This window comes from Dermatophagoides farinae, chromosome 5 (genome assembly GCF_024713945.1).
Source record: "Dermatophagoides farinae isolate YC_2012a chromosome 5, ASM2471394v1, whole genome shotgun sequence".
NCBI lineage: Eukaryota > Metazoa > Arthropoda > Arachnida > Sarcoptiformes > Pyroglyphidae > Dermatophagoides > Dermatophagoides farinae.
This window is the reverse complement of record NC_134681.1, coordinates 4,283,954-4,304,098: the sequence shown is the minus strand read 5'-3', so window position 1 is coordinate 4,304,098 and position 20,145 is coordinate 4,283,954. Positions and strand designations below refer to the sequence as shown.

Here is a 20,145-nt window from a genome sequence, read left to right as displayed (position 1 = left end):
TGAGAGAGATTAATTAATTTTTTTTTCAATATTTTTCATTAATAGGAAAAAAACAGAATATGTATCAACCAAAAAATGAATTTCCGGCCAATCAAAATTGAATTAATTATTATTTTTATCATCATCATCATCATCATACACCAAAATCAATTTGATCAATTAATCAATCAATCAATTGAAATAAGTTAGTGAGAGAGAGAGAGAGAGAGAGAATTCATTTTTAATAAAATAACGAATGTGGAAATAAAAATCATCAAAAATGACAACGAGAATGATGTATCAAATAGTGAACAAACAACATATAACGATAGCATTATATTCTGATGAATTCTAAAAATTCTATTGGATCATCATCATCATCATCATCAATTGAACAAACGAAATGTGTTCATCATCATCAACGAACCGAACAACAACAACAACAACAACAAATACAATTAAAACAAAGGCAATTACTACGAACGAGAAGACGACGTCAACTACAACAACAACAAAAAGGCCATTATCAATCCTATCGATTGGCCAAAATGATTTATCTGTAATAATTCCCGTGCCATCATCATCATCATCATTCAACAATAATGATAATAATAACCGTTATCGATTATTCGATTTGTCATCATCATCATCATCATCATCCTCCTCATCATCATCATTGTACATGGCCTTGATCATTATGATTGGCATTTTGACGCCATCATATTATACGCAAACAACAACATCAACAATAACAACAGCAACGTCAACGGCAGTGGCAACGACGACGACGACGAGGACGACGTTGTCAACATCGATCATACCAACGACAACAACAACAACAACAAAAACAATAAATACAACAATATTGACTGCCAAAAATTTGATTCTAGACATTAATAATAAATTATCAACAATAAAACCGCCATCACCACCACCACCACCATTATTATTATTATTACCACAAAAACAAACACCCAAATCATCATTATCAATATCATCATCTGACAATCATTTGACATCTATCTTATCTACAACAATATCATCAACGAAATCTTCCACATTTAAATTCAATGATCAACAAAAACAACAACAAGTGATAGTAAAGCCTAATAATAATAATAATAATAATGAATATGATGATGATTTTAATATCGATCATTATAATAGTGATGATGATGATGATGGTGATGATAATTATGATGAAAATAATAATGATAATGAAGATAAACATAATTGGTGGTCATCAAAATGGCCATTATTATCATCAACGAATGTTGTACATTCATCATCAACAATGGATCGTAATAAAAGAAATAGTTTATTTGGTAGAAAACGAAGTAACATTATCAATGGTGGTTTTTTAGGCAAAAATATATTCAATAATAGTATATGGCAACATTATCTTGAACCGTGGACGGCTAATCCAAATTATTGGATTGCCGATCGATTTCATGATAATGCTGTATGTTTATTAGCGGCATTCGCCGGTACAATACATGTACGGCCAGCTAATTCAACATTTCATGGTGGTACATTTATTGTTTCACCTGAAGAATCACTTGGAAGACGTGCCAATTGTGAACGAAATTCTCGTAATATATTCTGGAAATTTTCTCAACATGATGAAAAAGAAATTGTATTTGAATCAGAAATTAATGATAAAAATGATGATGATAGCGATGTTGATGATGATGATGGTGCCGATATAATTGATGATGATTTTGCCGATGATGATGATAATGCAGATAATTTTATCAATCTGGCTAGCAGTAGTGCATCGGCCGAAGGTTTTGATGATAATCATGATAAACAACAGCAACAAAAGCCTCAATCATTATCAGTCGATCTAATAGGATCGGATTATATGGGCCAAGTGATTCGTAATGATAATGATAATGATGATGATGATGATGATGATGTTGATGTTGATGATGATAATTTGAAATCAAGTGATTTTAACATTAATGGTAGACAAACCAAACAGAATCTTCGATTATCATCAAAAACAATGTTACCATCATCATCATCGCCATTATTATCAACATCAGCAACGGAAGCATTATCTAGCCGAACAATGATTGAACGTAGTAATCGATTATTGAGTGCCGGTTTTCATGTGGTTGGCTCTGTAATTGAATTTCATGTAGCTTATATTGAGTGCCTTCAAACCATTGATAAAGAATTGGTTAATAATAATCGATTTCAAATGCGAGATAATGATGTTTGTACCAATCTAAGTGTATCATTTGATCTTGGAACATTTGGTAATCCACAATCATATGAATGTAATCATATTTGGAGTAAGTGAATTCATTCAATCAATCAATCAATCAATCAATTTCCTTTCATTTATATATACAAAATTAATTGTTCATTTCATTCATTCATTAGGTAAAACACTTCGTGATGTACATTATAATCAGAATAAACGTCGTTATGCTGGTGAAGTACAAATCTCATTGAAATGGGTACGAATCGATAAAGATCCATTGGGTGTTGCACCATATTCATTTCGACGTGCACGTAGGAAATGTGTCTGGGACACTATTTTTGGTTGGCAATCATTGACCATAATGGGTTCATTATTAATATTCTTTATAATTGGATTTTTTGGCCTATGTGTCTGTTCGAATAGTTCATGCCATGATGATGAAACCGGTGAATGGACTAATAATTGGTGCTGTATGTTATGTTGTTGTTTCTCTTGTTGTCGTCGTAGATCATCAAGATTTCGTTCCGGTTCACTCAATACACAAAGAATTGTTCAATATGAACATACACCAAATACAACACGATTAGAATGTAATCATCATCAACATCATAGACATCATCATCATCATCATCATCATCGTGGACCGCCACCACCACCACCGCCGCCATCATCATCAACATCATTGTTGACCAATACATCATCACATCCAAATCATATAGGCTGTGGACAACGTAAACCTACATTTAGTAATAGCTATAGTTATGAAGGTACCGGAAGTAATCCAACACAACAATCATCATCATCAGCAATGTCTACGGCTATTGATGATTATTATTATTATAAAATGAAAAATAATAATGAAAATGCTTCCATTCATCGTTATAATAAACATGATGATCTTGTAGTGATTGCCGTCACTCCTACTACTACTACTAATGATGATTATAATGATGATAAATGGCAGATATTGATGAAAGAGCTTCCGTATCAACAGCAAGAAAAATTTTCAAATACAATTGGAATACTAGGTGAAAATGAAAATGAAATATTTCAATCAAAAATAAATCAATGTGATCATCATCAACAACAATGGCAAAATTGTTCAATTTTAATGGACAACAATTTGAATAGCCACCACAATGATTATAAACAAATGCCTTTATCAATACAATTATCAAAATTTAATTGTAACAATAATAAAAATGGTGATGGTGATAATAATGATGATGATCATGGTTATTATTATTATTATCATCATCATCATCAACAACAACAACAACAACAATCATCATTATCATCATCATCATCAATCAATATGAATGGGCAAAAATCCAATAAATCAATCATAACAGCTCAATGGTCAACATTATATTTATTTTTAATTGAATTTATGACAACAATACGTTGTATGATGTTGAATTTTTTACACCACAGAAGCCTATTAGATCGTTTATCTTTCATTAAATTGATTACAACATCAGCGGCAACAACAACAGCGAAAACAACAACAACAACAACAACAACGATGATGATGACTAGTACGAAAAATTCAACAACGATAAAAAATTCATTTCATTCAATAATGACAACAATATCGGCTACAAAATTAAAACATGTATCAAAATTTTCATCAATAATGGAATCAAATGATAATAATGATGTTGCACATTTTGATTCGATAAGAATTAGGAATTAAAAACAAACAAATAAATAAATAAATAAAAAAAATTGACCAATTACCATCATTATTTGATGTTAAATGATAAAAAAGAAAAAATTATCATCATCATCATCTATTTCACACTATTACATAATAACAAACACGCACACACACACACATCATGTGATGATGTGAGAGTAATGAGAAAAAAGTTTTTTTTTTTTTTTGCTTTCTTACATCTCTCAAGTGAAAAGTTTTTCAGCTCTTATCCAATCAACCAGCCAACGAACGATGGAAATTTTTTTTTTTTTTTTTTTTTTGATGGATCCAATTGACATTTGACTACGTTTGATTTTTTCTTTTTTTTCCCTCTTCTTCTTCTTCACAAGCCGATTTGAACACCAACACTTTTTTTCCCCATTTTCATCATTTGCCATCGATCATCATCGGTCGTCGAAGCAATAATTTCTCTCTCTCACGCTCTCTTTTTCGCTAACATAACATAAACATTGTCGATCCATATCCATGCCTGCCATGTTGTTCTTTTAATCTTTAATTTCATTAATTTTTTTTTCTCTTTTCTCAAACCTAAAAAAAAATGAAGAAAGATCAAATTCTTCAAATATGAATGTTTTTAATGAAAATTGAGAATTGAGATGCAAAAAAAAGAAAAAAAAAATTTGAATTTTAAATTTTTTTTTTTTTGCTTCGACAAAATTTTTAATTATAATTCTAATCACGATGATGATATAATGTTGATGTTGTTGTTGTTGTTTTTTTTGTTTCTTTTTTCGTATGATGTATTCATGATATATATGTATATATAATTAAGATTTGAAATAATTTGAATCAATCAATCAATCAATATGAAATGTATTTGATTATATACGATGATTTAATCACAACGTTCTATTATTAATTATCAAATTTTTTTTTTGTCTCTTCTTGTTCTTCTCTTGTCAATGTCATCGATTTTTTTTTTCGTTGTTTGTTGCTGCTGTTGTTGTTGTTGTTGTTCATCGTTGAATTTACCTATTTCGAATTATCAATCGATCGATTATTTATGATTTTTATTTTGAATAATAATAATAATATTTGATGATGATGATTGTTGAACAAAATGAATAAAAATGATGATTGAATTTTATTCTGGAAATTCGAAAATTTTTAGAAAAATTCGCTTGAAAAATTCGTTTTTTTTTCTTAAATATGTTGCAGCAGTAAGGCCATCTGACGATCTAGATTCAAACAATTTGTGGACCCAATTATTTTTTTTTGCTCAATGTATTCAAATCATATGTTCACACAGCCGATATAAATTGATTGAATTTTTTGTTTATTTTTCTTTTTTTTTTTTTGTTTTGTTTTGTTTTTTTTTTGTTGTAAAGATCAGAATGATTCGATCAAGAATTCCTTTTTTATCTGTTAAGAATTTATTTCAATCAAGAATTCCATCATCATCCATGATAATTCGATTTCAATCATCATCATCATCATCATCATCGTCGATCGATTTGAATTCAATGACTCAATCACTTAATTCATCATTATTAAGACGAGCAATACTTTATGTTCCCGGTAATGATCAACGTAAAATTGATAAGGCAATAAAATCATTTGATAAAATTGATTCCATCGTTTTGGATTGTGAAGATGGTGTTGCTGTGAAAAGTAAAGTATGTATTTTTTTATTTATCATTTTTATAACCGAACTATGAATGAATTAATAATAATAATAAATCAAATCAAATTATTATCCAAAATACAGGATGATGCACGTAAAACAATTTTGCAAATATTAAATCAACATGGATCAAATGAATTATTATGGAAAAAATTAAGTGTCCGTATCAATTCAATGGATTCCGGTATTGCCGTTGAAGATTTAGCCATAATATTTTCTGGTAAAATCATTCCAAGAACAATTTTATTGCCAAAAGTTGATACCAAATCCAATATTGATGAATTTTTTGAATATTTTCAAAAGGCCAAAATCAATAAAAACACCATAAAACATCCAATAGATTTAATTACATATGTTGAATCAGCCACGGGTTTATTGGATCTACGTGATATAGCTAAACATACGATCGATATGTGTAAATCATTAAACGATACAATAAATATTAATTTTGCCGGCATTGTATTTGGATCGGATGATTTTTGTGCCAATATCGGTGCAACACGTTCCGATGATGGTAAAGAAGTGTTAATGGCACGACAACATGTAATACTTGTATGTAAATCATTAAATCTACAAGCAATCGATTCGGTTTATATTAATTTCCGTGATATTGATGGATTAAAACGACAATCCGAAGATGGTGCATCAATGGGTTTCACCGGTAAACAAGCCATACATCCGGATCAAATATCTGTGATACAAGAAGCATATCGGCCATCGGATAATAAAATTGATTGGGCTAAAGGTTTGATTGATGAATTTGAACAAGCACAAAATGCCGGACGTGGTGCATTTGTATATCATGGTCAAATGATCGATATGCCATTATTGAAACAAGCTTATAATGTTATGAATATTGCTAAACAGATTGGTAAAGCTTGATTTGTATAATAATGAAATGAAAAAACATTTTTATTTTTGAATGATGAAAAAAATTTTTAAATTTTAAAATTAAAATCCATTACACATATTGATTGATTATATTATATATATAGATCAATTAAAAATTATGATTTTTTTTTGTTTTGTTTTTTTTTGTTCAATTGATTTCGATCCTTAAAATTGAATTGTAGTTGATATATTTGTCTGTGTGTGTGTGTGTGTGTGTGGGTGTCTGCATCAAAAAAAAAAAAAAAAATTTTTTCATTTGTGCATCACACGATTCGCCTCCCTTCCTTTATATTCAATCACAGCTTTTTTTTATATATTTAACTAAAAAAAATTGATTAATTTTTGGTTATTATTGAATCATGATGAAGTGTGTGTGTGTGTGTGTGATGTGTGTGTGCGTATTTATGACCCAGCAACATGTGAATGAAAGGAAAAAAAATCGACAACAATCAATGTTCAATAATCATTATCATCATCATCATCATTCAGCTCAAATAATATATATCACATCATCATTCGATTTTTTTTGTCCACAATTTTCATCCGATGATATATTAAAATAAAATATATATTTGTGTGTTTTCAATAATTTTCAAATAAACTTTGATTTCGAGTAATAAAAAAAAAAAAAAAAAAAATAGACGATTGATCCCGCAATCGATTGATAGCTACTATTAATTAATCAATCAATCAATCAATTGATTCGATCAAAGGTCAATCGAATGATGATGATGATGATGATGATGATCAATTTTAATGATTCAATAGAGAGTTTAAATTCCAAACGGAAAAAAAATGAGAAAATAAAAAAAAACCCTAATTTCATTTGAATGAAAAATAAGGGAAAAAAAATTTTCACAAATCAAAAAAAAAAACAAAACAAAACAAAAACGACACGACAACAACAACAACAACAACAACAACAGCGAAGATATCAAGACCCCTAAAAGTTCAAAGTCTTGAGGCTATTTCTACGTTGTTGTCGTTGTTTATATTATTATTACTATTATTATTAAAATTATTTTCACACATATGAAGAAATTATGTATTCGAGATTATGATGATAAGAAAAACAAAACAAATCAAAAACAAAAAAAAATAGAAAGAAAAAATTATATGGTTAGTAGTATGTGGAAAAAAACCAGAAATGAATGAAACCGTTGGCGACAAACGGAAACAATCTTGATGTGAATGTTTATGTGAATATAAAAAAAATTAGATTAGATATATTTATGATTCCTGAATAGTGAGGATAACAATAAATGGAAATTATCATAGAAAAAAAAATGGAAACAGCAACAATAACTTGTTAATGGTAAAATCACAGGTAAAATTGATAGGAATCAATCTACCAAAAAACATTGGTTATTGTGTTTGTGTGTGTAGGTGTAGGTGTAGGCGTAGGTGTTAGGAAAAATGAATTTGAGCACACAGATTATTATTATTATCATTAAATGGTGAAATTTTTTTTTTGATGTCGTGGTGTTATCAGGTTATTATTGCCAAACATTTTCATTGGCAGTAGTTAATTATTAGAGAAAAATAAAAATGTTGAAAACGAGCACGCACACACACACACACACACACACAATTGTCACATTCATCGATGTATGAGAATTTTTAAAAAAAAAACACTGATGAGAAAAAAATATTGTCTTGATTGATTTGAAAATTATCTAAATTTTTGAATTATTTTAAAAGTGGGTTTAAAAAGAAAAAAAAATTAGCTGTGATTTATGAATTAAAGGAAAGGAGGCAAACGCTAGCCGCCAAAAAATGCACAAATATACCATTGCAGTAGGCTTCAGCTAATACCTTCGCTTACAAATCGTGCATAGATAATGTCCAAATGTTCAGTTTGAGCCATTTGAAAATCACAACGACGATAATGGCCAATCGATACACATGATAATGCTTCATACATAACAAGTCCATGCATTTGCATTGTTTCAAATAGACAATGATTAGCTGATTTCATTTTTTGATGATCATTACAACGATATCCAATACCAATGCCAATACCATCATTGTTAGCCAATAAATCATTAAATGTTTGTTTTGATCGCAAATTATGGATACTAGGCACAAACAAATTGAGCATAAATTTTCCAGGTTTAAACACATCAATCACTTTAGCCATAAATGTTATATAGCTTTTTTGTGGTACATTCATTTCAACAGAAACATAGGAAAATTCCGGTTCTGGTGTAATGTGAATGGTCATATAATATTCCTATTTAGAATAGAATCAAAAAAAAAAATGATGATCAAAACAAACAACTAATGTCAGAAACAAAAACCATACCGAAAGAAGACCATTCATTGAATAACCACATGGAGAGAAAAGATAATCATCGATAACCATACCAGGTATAATACTGTCTATTCCAGATTTTCTGGTCACCTGAGCTGCAGTGGTGGGCATGTCTGGATCATTGAAAAATAATCGCATAATATCTTCATCCAATTCTTCCATAATCATTTCAAATTTAAAAAATTCATTACGATTACGATTCATTAGCTGACTATTTGGTTGATCATCATTACAATCCAATTCGGGACTATAATCCAATAGATAAAGATACCAACGATCAGCATTAATATGGCCAAATAAATGTGAATGGCCATTGAATGCTTTATCTAAATATTCACTTTCTTTTAAGAATGAATTATGTGGCAATGTTTGCAATGATGGAAGCAATAGATTTTTATGCGAATAAAATACGTCCTATATTTATTGAATAAGAAAAAACAATAGAAATTTAGATCAAAAACAGATAATAATAACAATTAAAAATGTATGCAAATGTTATATATATATATAACAAACCTCAATGGTATCGAAACCAAGTTTAAAAACGTATTCCAAAATCAAATCCAAACAATGAAGCAAAGTAGTTGAGCCGCATGTTTTCAATATGAAGCTTCTTTTACTCACAAATAATGAGCTTTCGCTTAGCAAATAGGCATCAAAATGTTCATTGTTGATCACATTCAATATTCGACAATGAACTAGATCAAGTACATTTTTCCATTGAGATCTATCAATTTAATCAATCAATCAATCAATCAAGATGATTTTATATATGTGATAGATGGATTTTTTTTTTGAAAAATTAGAAAGCCAATTAGAATTAGAAAAATGAAATTAATTAAAAGCAAATTAAAGCAATTGAATAATGAAAAACAATCACTTGCCTGGTTAATTTACGTAAATCAAGTATTTTATTCAATGGATCTTCTTTAAAATAGATTGCTAAACGTTTTTCAGCACCTTCAAAAAAATGACCACCATCTGTATCTGGTGTTGAAACATTCGAACCAACAACAGTTTGGCTGCCACAATTATCATTACCAACACCACCACCGCTGCCGCCGCCACCGCTGGCAACAACACCAGCAACATCGCCATCAATTGTAATTGTAACCAATTCATTTTGGATACCTTCAATGACGGAATTTTCACCCGAAGATGATGATGAAAATACAGCTTCTGATGATTGTGTGGAATCATCATGGAATGATCGACATGGTGATGATGAACCAATCGATAATTGATAGCTATCGTTATCCATTGTTTCATTCATATTATTTGGATGCATTATGGTCGTTTCTTCTTCTTATTATTACTATTTTACTATTATTATTGTTTGCGTTTTTCTTTCTTAATTTTATCTGAATGAATTCAAGTATATTCAAGTTTAAAAAGGCGTCGTTATTATCAACAAACAATCAAAAAAAAAAAAAAATTGGAAAAGCTGTTGTTCTTGATGTGCAAATATTATCGCAATTTACTACCAAAACGATAAGGAAGTAGTAGAAGACAGCAAAAAAAAAAGAAAAATATGACAATTCGTGCGTTGAATTGAATTGAGTGAATTGAGCCAAAAAAAATTAAATTTAAATTAAAATTATTATTTTTATCATAAATTAAAAGAATTTGTCATTAAAATTTTTTTCTTGTTGTTTTTTTTTCTTAAACAAATAAATTCTGAATCGTAGAATAATAATAATTTGAAATTATAACAGCAACAAGTGAAATAAAAATTCTAGCTATGAATGTGAGAGAGAGAAGAGAGAGAGAGAGACAAATTAAATTTAAATTGATTGAAGCAAGAAAAAAATGCAGAAAAGAATACTCACCTTTCAAAGATTTGCTTGATTTCATTGATAATTGAATTGAATTTTGAAATTAAACTTTGAAATTATATTCATATATAACAGAAGAAAAAAAAACGAATATGACGAATGTTTTTTAATGATGAAAATTCTAGAAATCATTCAAAGAAACAAGAAGAAGAAATTAATATATTTTTCAAGCAGAAAAATTTGTATTTGACTACAAAAGCAACAAGTTGGTTACCAACCAAAAAAAAAAAAACTAAAAAGAAAAACTTTTGATTTTGTTGTTTATATGTTGTGTTTAGAACTTTATAAACAAGAAATAAAAATTGCAATGTTTGAATCTTTTATACTCTACATTATTATCATTATTGTGATGTTGTGTAGGGATCAAAAATCAATAAATGATAATAGAAAAAAAAAATTTTGATATTTCAGTTAAATGGCCGGCAAGTAATTCATTGAGTAAGCTTTGATCATTGAAAATCATCATGATGATAATGGTATTCGGGTGTGTGTGAGTGTGTGTGTGCGTTTATAGTAAAGATAAAAAGCAAAAAAAAAAAAATTTTTTTTTGGTTCGAAACCTAAATCAAATGAAACGAGAGTCGATTATAATCGAGCAACTACTGTTCTCATCATCATGCAAAAAAAAAGAAAAAAAAATTTGTATAAGATCATACCACCAGCCAGTGTGTGTGTGTGTGTGTGAGTGAGAGAAAGGGAGAGGGAGATTGTCAGAAATTTTTTCTTTTTTTTTAGGAAATCATTCAGGCAGTCAACAAGTGATTCAAAACCATTATTATTCACACTTACAAGCAAGCAAGTTTGTCTTATTATAACCGACACAAGAATAAAACGATGATGATGATGATGATGATGATGATGATGATGATGATGATGATGATGATGATGATGATGATGATGATGATGAAATGATCTTTGTATATTCAAGTCAAATGCATTTCTCTCTTTTTTTTAAACAAATCAAAGGTCATATTTATAAAGATGATGATAAAATGATGATCCTGTTGTTTGGGTTATTTTAATGTTTTCACATTTTAAATCAAAAAAAAAAAAAAAAAATGAAAAATGAAAACAAACATTTCAATATGATCGATAACGATATATGTGTGTGCGTGTGTTTGTAATTTTGATTAATTAATTAATCATGATCAAATTGACTCGCTTTATATACAAATCAAATGAAAATCAGCCAGAGAGAGAGAGAGAGAGAGAGAGAAAATGAACAGTGAAATGTCAATCGTTTTGTCTACAATCGTTTTATTTTCATTTTTATTGTTTGTTTTTTTTTGCATTGTCAGATCAGATGTGTTGTTGTGATTTAATTTCCACATGTAATAATGAAAATTATTGTCAAAATGTTTATTCAAAATTCATCATCATCATCATCATCATTATTCATAATAAAAATTCATTGGAATCGGTTTTTTTTCTTTCTCTTTCTCTTTTTTTCTGTTTGTTTGTTTGTTTGTTTGTTCCGTTTATATTATCATCATCCTCATCATCATTATTATTGTATTTGCATTCATACAATCTCAATTTCAATATAATCATCAATATTTTCATATATATATATATATAAAAATAATAAATGGATTAATGATTATTATTATTATTATTATTGATTTTTGAATGTGAAAAATGTAAACAAAGAAAAAACAACGGCCAAAAAAAAATCATCATAAATCATAAATCATTAATCATAAATTCACTTACCAGATACTGGGAAATGGTGAAAGCCAAAAAAAATAATAACAATATAAACAACCAAATTGAATGGAATAATAATGAACACTATGGATCGGTTAGAAAAAAAACCACACAATAAGAATAACATTGAAATGATAATAAACTTCTTTTTTTTAAATATTTTCTGGTTAAGCAATTCTTCCTTGAACCAATCTCAGCTATGTTTAAGTTCATAAATAGCCGGCACAGTTGTTGTGCTTTTATCGTTTCCGTGATTAGTATTCTTTTTTGATCTTCGTCGAATCTGAATTTTTAGATTCAATAAAAATGGTACATCAATAGATGGATCATATGACCAATGATGTATTGGATGATTATATCGATATGATGATGATGATGGCGGTGTTGATTGTGATGTTAAATTAGCAATGGTCGTAACTTCAGCAATAATGGATTTAATCCAATAACCCGATGGTAATGGTGGCAATGATGGTGGTGGCGGTGGTGGTGGTGGTGCTGGTGGTGGTGGCTGATGACCTTCAATTTTCGTTAAAAACAGGTACATGCAGGGTAATTTTATATTAAACTTTATTTATATTGAAAAAAAAATCTGGAAGAATATTCTTCAATATGAAATTAGAATTGATAAATGATGAAAATAATAAAAAAAAACAAGAGATTTTGTTCCGCTTTTTTTGGTTGTGTTGGTGTCCTTTTACGATTCAATTCATATGAATTCGTTGTGAATGATGATGATGATGATAATAACAATTCATTAAGCAATGGTAGATGCTGTGGTTCATACAGATTTTTCTTTTTCAATGAAATTGATGCTAATGTCAATGAATGTTGTTTTTGTTGACAATGATGATGATGATGATGTTCATTTGATTACTGTAGATTGAATTGTGGATGTAAATATAATAATTCAATTTATTATTTATATATAGATTCGATTTCAAAACAATTCAATTGATCACTGTCGATTGATATTCAATTGTTTTTAATGATAAAATCATAATCATAACATAACAACATAATGAACATGAGAAAATAAGAGAAAAAATCGAAAAAATTTTATTTATGATTTTAATCTATCAAAATTAAAAAAAAAAGACCAAATGGGTAGTGAAACAAAAAAAAAACTTAATGAGAAATTCGTCATTGCCGTCTTTATTGAAAATTCTGGTTTTTTTTTACTTTTATTATTATTATCGTTGTTGGTTGTATTGGCAAAACAAAACAAAACAAAATAAAAAAAAACAATTGAAAACCACTGTAGTATTCCGTGATCTATGTCGTCATCATCATCATCATCATCAACAACATTAATAGCAGCAACAACAGAATTGCGCATGATATATTATTCTTATTTGAATAAATATAGTAGTAGAATATCGAATAATGATGTATAACTGAAGAGAAATGAAAATTCTATATATATAATTAAATACGGCATACGGCATTTTGGGTTTTCTTCATCATCAATGGAAACTATTTTTTTTTCTGTATTCTAGAAATTTCTATCCCCGAATATGTGCATGTGTGTGTGCGTGTAGAATTTTGTGTACAGGAATTGAATTCAACACTACTACTGCTGCTACTGCTGCTACTGCTTCTTTTACCGATTTTAGGGTATTCGGTAAACAATACCCAATGATGATGATGATAATAATAACGGCGACCTGATGCCCTTATTTTTTTTTATTATTATTTATTTCTTCTTTTATTATCATTTTATTCGTAATAGTTTTTCCTGAATTTCGGTGACATTTTCTTTTTTTCTTTGTTCTATTTATATTTTGTACCCAAACCAAACCAAACCAAACAAACAATTAAGTTTCAATATCACATGTGAGACCCAGTTAAATATATATAATTTTTATAATGCAATAAAGAGAGAGAGAGAGAGAGAGAGAAAAAAATCGTTAGCCTTGAATATACACACATATAGTTAATATGGATTGAATGGAAAATTTTCATCAATGACAAATAAAATAAAACATCCTTGATGTATGTGTGTGTGTGTTATTCTAATCCTTTTTTTATTGTTGTTGTTGTTGTTGTTGTTCCTGGACAGATCAAACATACACATGGCACATGCTCAAAATATGATTAAAAAAAATGACAATGTCATAAGATTTTTGCAAAGAATTTTTGTTTTTATTTTTGTTCAATATGGCACAGTTTAATTAAATTTTTGGGGAAAAATTTTTTTTTTCATTGAATTTCCAAGAAAAATTGGAATTAATGATAATGAAAACAGTATCAATATAGAATGGACCTATTCATTTTTTTGTTTGTTTGAAGAATTTTGTTTTTTTTTTTACAATAAACATTTTGAAAAAAACAGAACTATCGCGATACAATCGATATTATGGAATATTGAAAAAATAAAAACAAACCGAAATTGAGCCATCATCATCATCATCATCATCATTCGTGAATAATCATAATTTTCATTCTTTACTAAAATTTCGAAATAAAAAAAAAATCACAAAAATTCAATGCTCAACACATCGTATTACTGGGTGGACATGATTTTTTCGTTATTAATTGTATAATTGATTGATCGGCAAATTCAATCAATCAATCAAAATAAAAATGGCAAAAAATACAAATAAATTGAAAAGTTTATTCAGTGGAATCAATCGAACAGGTGAACAATTGATCAATTCAGTATTGAATAATACAAACAGTTCAATTAATTCATCTGAAAGTGATCTGATAAATCCATCGTTAGATGAAAAGGTATGTTGTTTGGTATTTTTGTTTTCTGAATGGTTAAATACTCCCATTTTTTTGTATTATTGAAAAAAAAATTAGGAAAGAAGTCTAAGTATAGCATCATCGATAAATGGTAATGAAATGCTATCAACATCATCATCATCATTGGCAACCGAAGCTGAAGGTTTTCTATGTCCACAATGTTTTGCTGCATTTCCAAATGCTGAAATATTGACTGAACATTTTAGTTCTGAACATTCAACATTTGGTGATCAGAATCTTTCTTTTGTCAATTGTAATCATTGTCGAATGCGTTTTACAAATGAATATGAATTAAATCAACATGTGGACAAATATCATAAAGAAAAATCACAAAAATCAGATGAACCATTAATCGCACAATTAGATCAATCAACTACAAAACAATTAACTGATTCATTTTCACAAGTATTGAAATCTGCCTTTAATAGTACAAATAATCGCCAACAAGATATGGAAAAAATGTTTACAATGGAAGAATTTGATCTACTACAACGGCAACAAAAAGCATTAGAAGAGACAAAAGATTTGTTACTAAATGAACTTTCATTATTACGAGATTCATTAGCAAAAAAAGATGAACAAATCAATCGTTTGGATAGAGATTTTCAACAAGAAAAACAATTACTTGTAACACAATTAAATGAAGCATTTCAACGAGAGAAAACCGTATTGGAAAATCTAAATACATACAAAGATCGAACAGCCAACAAAGATGATGAAATGAATCGATTGAGAAATGAAAATGAAAACCTTCGTACTGAACAGCAACGTTATAAAGATCAATTGAAGAAAATAACCGATGAAAAAATGCAACAAGAAAAATTGTGCCAAAAACTTCAAAATGAATGTGATTCAAATAGAAAAATTTTATTGGACATGACTAGTAAAACATCGGATTCATTATCGGTGATGACCAATGAAAAAACTGAATTGATGAATAAATTACAACAATTACAATTAGAAATGGATTCAATCAAGAAGCAGAATGAAGATTCAGAACGGCATATAAAATGTTTACAAATAAAAAATTCTGATTCATCTGAATATGGAAAACAATTGGAAAAAATTGAGCAGCTACGAAAAGAAGAATTGAATGATCATCGAAACACAATTAAACAGCTAAAAAGTGATAAATTAAAATATCAAAACATATGTCGTACTAGAATTGAAACGGTACGATCATTGTTACGTGCCGAACAGAATACGACGAAACAAATGCGCACAATATTGGAACAAACGCATAAATATATCGATAATGCAAATCAACAAATCAATCAATTTGTTCATGATGAATCTAAACGTAACAACGAATTAATGGAATGGAAAAATCAACAAATTCATCTATTAATCAAGGAAAAGGATGAAATTAGTTTAAAAATTCAACATCTTGAAGGAAAGAATTGTCAATTAAATGAAAAAAATTATCAACTTGAATCGCAAATCAATCATAATGAACAAGAACAATTGAAATTGAATGAAAAATATCAAAAGGTACTTGAAAAATTGAAAAAATCACAACAGCAAACAAATGAACATGAACAAATGATACATACATTAATGGATACGAAATCAACACTTGAAATGAATGTTGAGGAATTGAAATCAATGATGAACAAACAACGTGATGAATATCAACAAAAATCCGATAATCAAATTCAATCATTGAAGAAAATTAGTTCTGATATGCAGAAAATACGATATGCTGTCCAGGATAAATGTTTGACAATAAAATCATCATTGAATTGGTTACAGAATTCCTGTAAAGATTTGAGTGAAAATCTTAAAGATATAACAATTCCTGAAATGAAAACAAGTGTAGAATTATTGGAAAATGATTTCACTATATTGTTTGTCACTATTAAAGTAAGTAATTTGTTTTAATGGTTTTTTCTCTCTTTTTCACTGAATCGCTAATTCAATTAGAATCATTATTCGGATAAAATTGATGCCTTAACCAAACAATTGGAATCATTAAAAAGTGAAAATCATGAAATAACTAAAATAATATTGCCTAATAAGCAGAATGAATTGGAAAAAATGATCAAATCGCAATCATCGTTGAAATCGCTGGTTGAATCAACTAAAAATGATTTGTTTGCTTTGCGTACAAAAGAACAGGAAAATCAAAAATTAATTGAACGATTACAGCAAACTAAACAAAGTTTATTGGCCGAAATTGAAAAGGAACGTGCTCGATTTGATAATGTACAAAAATATCATGATCAAGTATTAGGTTGGTATAATGACAATAATCATCTATTTGTTTCAATTCATCATTTATTATTATTGTAGGAGAAAAATTGAAACTAGAAATTGAATTGTCAACATTTATGGAAGAGAAACGAGCACTATTGGAACGTTGTGCAACGGCCGAAGAACAGCTTGAGGCGACAATAGTTGAAATGAAACAAATTGTTAAAAAATATGAAGAAAATTCTAAAGCAGTACAAGAATTAGGTGAACAGAATCAAACATTACAGATACGTTTAGATGAAGCGAATAATAAATTACGACGATCATGGACCGATGATCGTATGGTGGATAAATGTCAGAATGATAAATGTCAAAAACTATTTACGACTGTCATACGAAAGGTAATTATTATTTTTTATTATTTTTTTTTGTTGAATTTTAAAAATTTTTTCTTTTTTGGTTTTTTTTTTGCTATTATTATAGCATCATTGTCGTAGCTGTGGCAATATATTCTGTAATGAATGTTCATCAAAACAAGCACAGATGACTGGACATCCAAAACCTGTTCGTGTTTGTGATCATTGCTATCAGGAGCTTAATCAATCTTGATTTGAAAATGAAAAATTTTTCATCAACAAAACAAAAACAAAACATTAATAATGCCCTTTTCATTCATTTATTTATTAATCATAATCCATTCCGTTAATGTGTGTATACACACACACACAAACATTTCACAAAAAAAAATTTCATTTGGATTCAATCGATGATGATGGTGGTGGTGGTGGTGAAAAAAAAATCAACGATCAATTACAAATTGATGAATTTGTGATTAGATTGAATGAAAACGTGTGCATTATCCACAAACAACAACAAGCCATATTTTCGGGTTCAATTTTTTTTTTATATTTGTTTTTCTTTCTATATATAAATGTAAAGAAAATTCTTTTTCATTTAAAATTTCGTTATATGTTTCATCTCATTCGCCAAAAAAAAAAAAAATTAGCTACAATAAAACGAGTTTTTTTTTGTAATGCGAATTTTTCTTATCGAAATACTTTATTTTGTTGTTGTTGTTACAAAAGTATTAAATGTCAAATCAGGGAAATAAAATTTTGGAACAGAGTACATTATTATTATTATTATGGTGGAGAATTTTATTTTCATTCCATTTTTGTTTTCTATCTATGACTTTTTGATTGCTAAAATGATGAATTCGGGGTTTGGTTCGAAATTAACCGATGACGACGACGACGATGACGACGACGATGATGATGATCATTATAAATCTAAACCATAAGCTGAATTCATATACACACCCACTATGTTAAGATATTAATCTAAAGAACCGATTGAATCTATGATTGAAAATATGATACCAACAACGACGATGACGACGACGACGACGACAAAGATAGGAAAGTGAAAAAGTCAAACGTACAATGGTGGTAAATAATCGATTCTCTTTTATTCAGGTGAATAAATTGATTTTTTTTTCGTTTTTCGTTTTTCCCGATTATTGGCTATTATTTATCAAATATCAAAGTTCATCATCACTTTCATTTTTTTTTGTTTTGTTTTGTTTGTTTGTCATGATCAATTTGAAAGCACACGCAAATTGGCCGCAAACAAAATGCATTCAAAGGATTACGATGAAGATGAATGGTTGTCGATTCTCAATACATTATTGGTTGAATACCTTGATTTTTTTTCTTTCATTCATTGATTCGTATTTAATGTTTTTTTTTCTTTTGATTTGATTCATATGAATTTAATGAAAATGATTTCTCGGTTTTTTTTCTCTCCATTTAAAGTAAATTTATCTACAAGAAAAAGTCTGGAATTTTTTTTTCTCTGCCAATATAAACATGTCAATCTACTATGGATTCGTTTTTTTTTTGTTTTTGTTTTCATGATGAGATTCTGATCATTACTTGTTTAGTTTTTTTTTTCTTTTTGTCATACTATCATCATAAATTGTTTCATCATTGTATATCCAGTATAGCGGATATCGAAGAAGAAAAAAAAATGCAAAACACACGCAAATATGCAAAGACATGATTATTACCGTTTTAATTTCCGGTATATATATATAGATATAAAAGAAAAAAAGTCCAAATTTGTAATACAATTATTATCATCGATATGAACTATAGTTTTATTTTCATAAATAAATATACAGTGTGTATGTAAAAAAAACGAAATACATAATTGCAAACACACAATATATACACAAAATTGTAACATAAAACGACAGATAGATAGACAGATAGATAGTGTATATATTGTAAACTGGATTGTTTCTATGATTTTCCATAAAAAAATAGAATATTCTGTTTTCGTATGAATTTGTTTGTATAGACAGCGACGACGACGACGAATTTTCTTTTCTTGTTTCGTGAAACATGAACATTCACAACAGCAACAACAACAACAACAACAACAAACTGAATATGAAGAAAAAAAAAGTCTAGTGAACAAAAAAAAAAAAAAAAAAAAACAACAATGTGTGAATAACAAAGCATAGAATCGAGTGTATGAGTGAATGAATGAAAATAAATTCTTATCGTAACCCACCACCCCCTCCTCCCCTCCCGCTAAAAAGAACCAATCCCTGATGAACTACAATTCCCATGGTGTGTGCGGCTTACTAAGTATAATCTTTGAAATATTTGCTCTTTATCTAAAGATGATTTGATGATGATTTGTTTGTTTGTTTGTTCATCATCATCACCATCATCACCAACAAGATTGATGTGAAAATTCCCGGTGTTATATCAGGTTTCATCATCAAATTTTTTTTCAAGTGTTCTATTCACCCTTTCAACGGTGGATTCATTTGATTCTATCAATCTAATAGAAAATTGTGAAGAAAAAAAAAATTATGAACGCCTACGTTATTATGAATGAATGAATGAATTT

The 20,145-nt window shown here is 28.5% G+C and overlaps 4 protein-coding genes across 6 annotated transcripts in view; 3 read left to right on the top strand and 1 right to left on the bottom strand.

Moving 5' to 3' along the window:
- Positions 1–4,450, top strand: part of LOC124499288 (uncharacterized) — a 48,946-nt gene extending 44,496 nt beyond the window's left edge. For both annotated transcript variants that reach the window (XM_075731278.1, XM_075731279.1), the window contains 2 exons: positions 46–2,279; positions 2,371–4,450. In XM_075731278.1, the coding sequence (XP_075587393.1) occupies positions 383–2,279; positions 2,371–3,887 (3,414 nt within the window). In that variant the 5' untranslated portion in view covers positions 46–382 and the 3' untranslated portion in view covers positions 3,888–4,450. The remainder of the gene's footprint in view (positions 1–45; positions 2,280–2,370) is intronic.
- A 697-nt stretch (positions 4,451–5,147) lies between these two features.
- Positions 5,148–6,545, top strand: LOC124499890 (citramalyl-CoA lyase, mitochondrial). Its single transcript, XM_047063884.2, has 2 exons — positions 5,148–5,527; positions 5,620–6,545. The coding sequence occupies exons 1-2, from the start codon at positions 5,246–5,248 to the stop codon at positions 6,415–6,417; spliced, it is 1,080 nt and encodes a 359-aa protein (XP_046919840.2). The 5' UTR covers positions 5,148–5,245; the 3' UTR covers positions 6,418–6,545.
- Positions 6,546–7,447: 902 nt separating this feature from the next.
- SamDC (S-adenosylmethionine decarboxylase) lies at positions 7,448–13,492 on the bottom strand. 2 transcript variants are annotated; one of them, XM_075731277.1, is made up of 6 exons: positions 12,289–13,492; positions 10,570–10,696; positions 9,625–10,479; positions 9,257–9,467; positions 8,732–9,154; positions 7,448–8,659 (listed from the first exon to the last, which is right to left on the bottom strand). In XM_075731277.1, exons 3-6 carry the CDS (start codon positions 10,026–10,028, stop codon positions 8,231–8,233), a joined length of 1,467 nt encoding a protein of 488 aa, XP_075587392.1. In that variant the 5' UTR covers positions 10,029–10,479; positions 10,570–10,696; positions 12,289–13,492; the 3' UTR covers positions 7,448–8,230. The 2 variants fall into 2 exon arrangements, with proteins under 2 accessions (XP_075587392.1, XP_075587391.1); XM_075731276.1 differs by lacking the exon at positions 12,289–13,492 and adding an exon at positions 10,790–11,163.
- A 1,179-nt stretch (positions 13,493–14,671) lies between these two features.
- LOC124499860 (uncharacterized) lies at positions 14,672–18,261 on the top strand. The gene is made up of 5 exons (XM_047063847.2): positions 14,672–15,012; positions 15,088–16,893; positions 16,954–17,263; positions 17,323–17,624; positions 17,707–18,261. The coding sequence occupies exons 1-5, from the start codon at positions 14,866–14,868 to the stop codon at positions 17,830–17,832; spliced, it is 2,691 nt and encodes an 896-aa protein (XP_046919803.1). The 5' UTR covers positions 14,672–14,865; the 3' UTR covers positions 17,833–18,261.
- Positions 18,262–20,145: the final 1,884 nt, after the last annotated feature.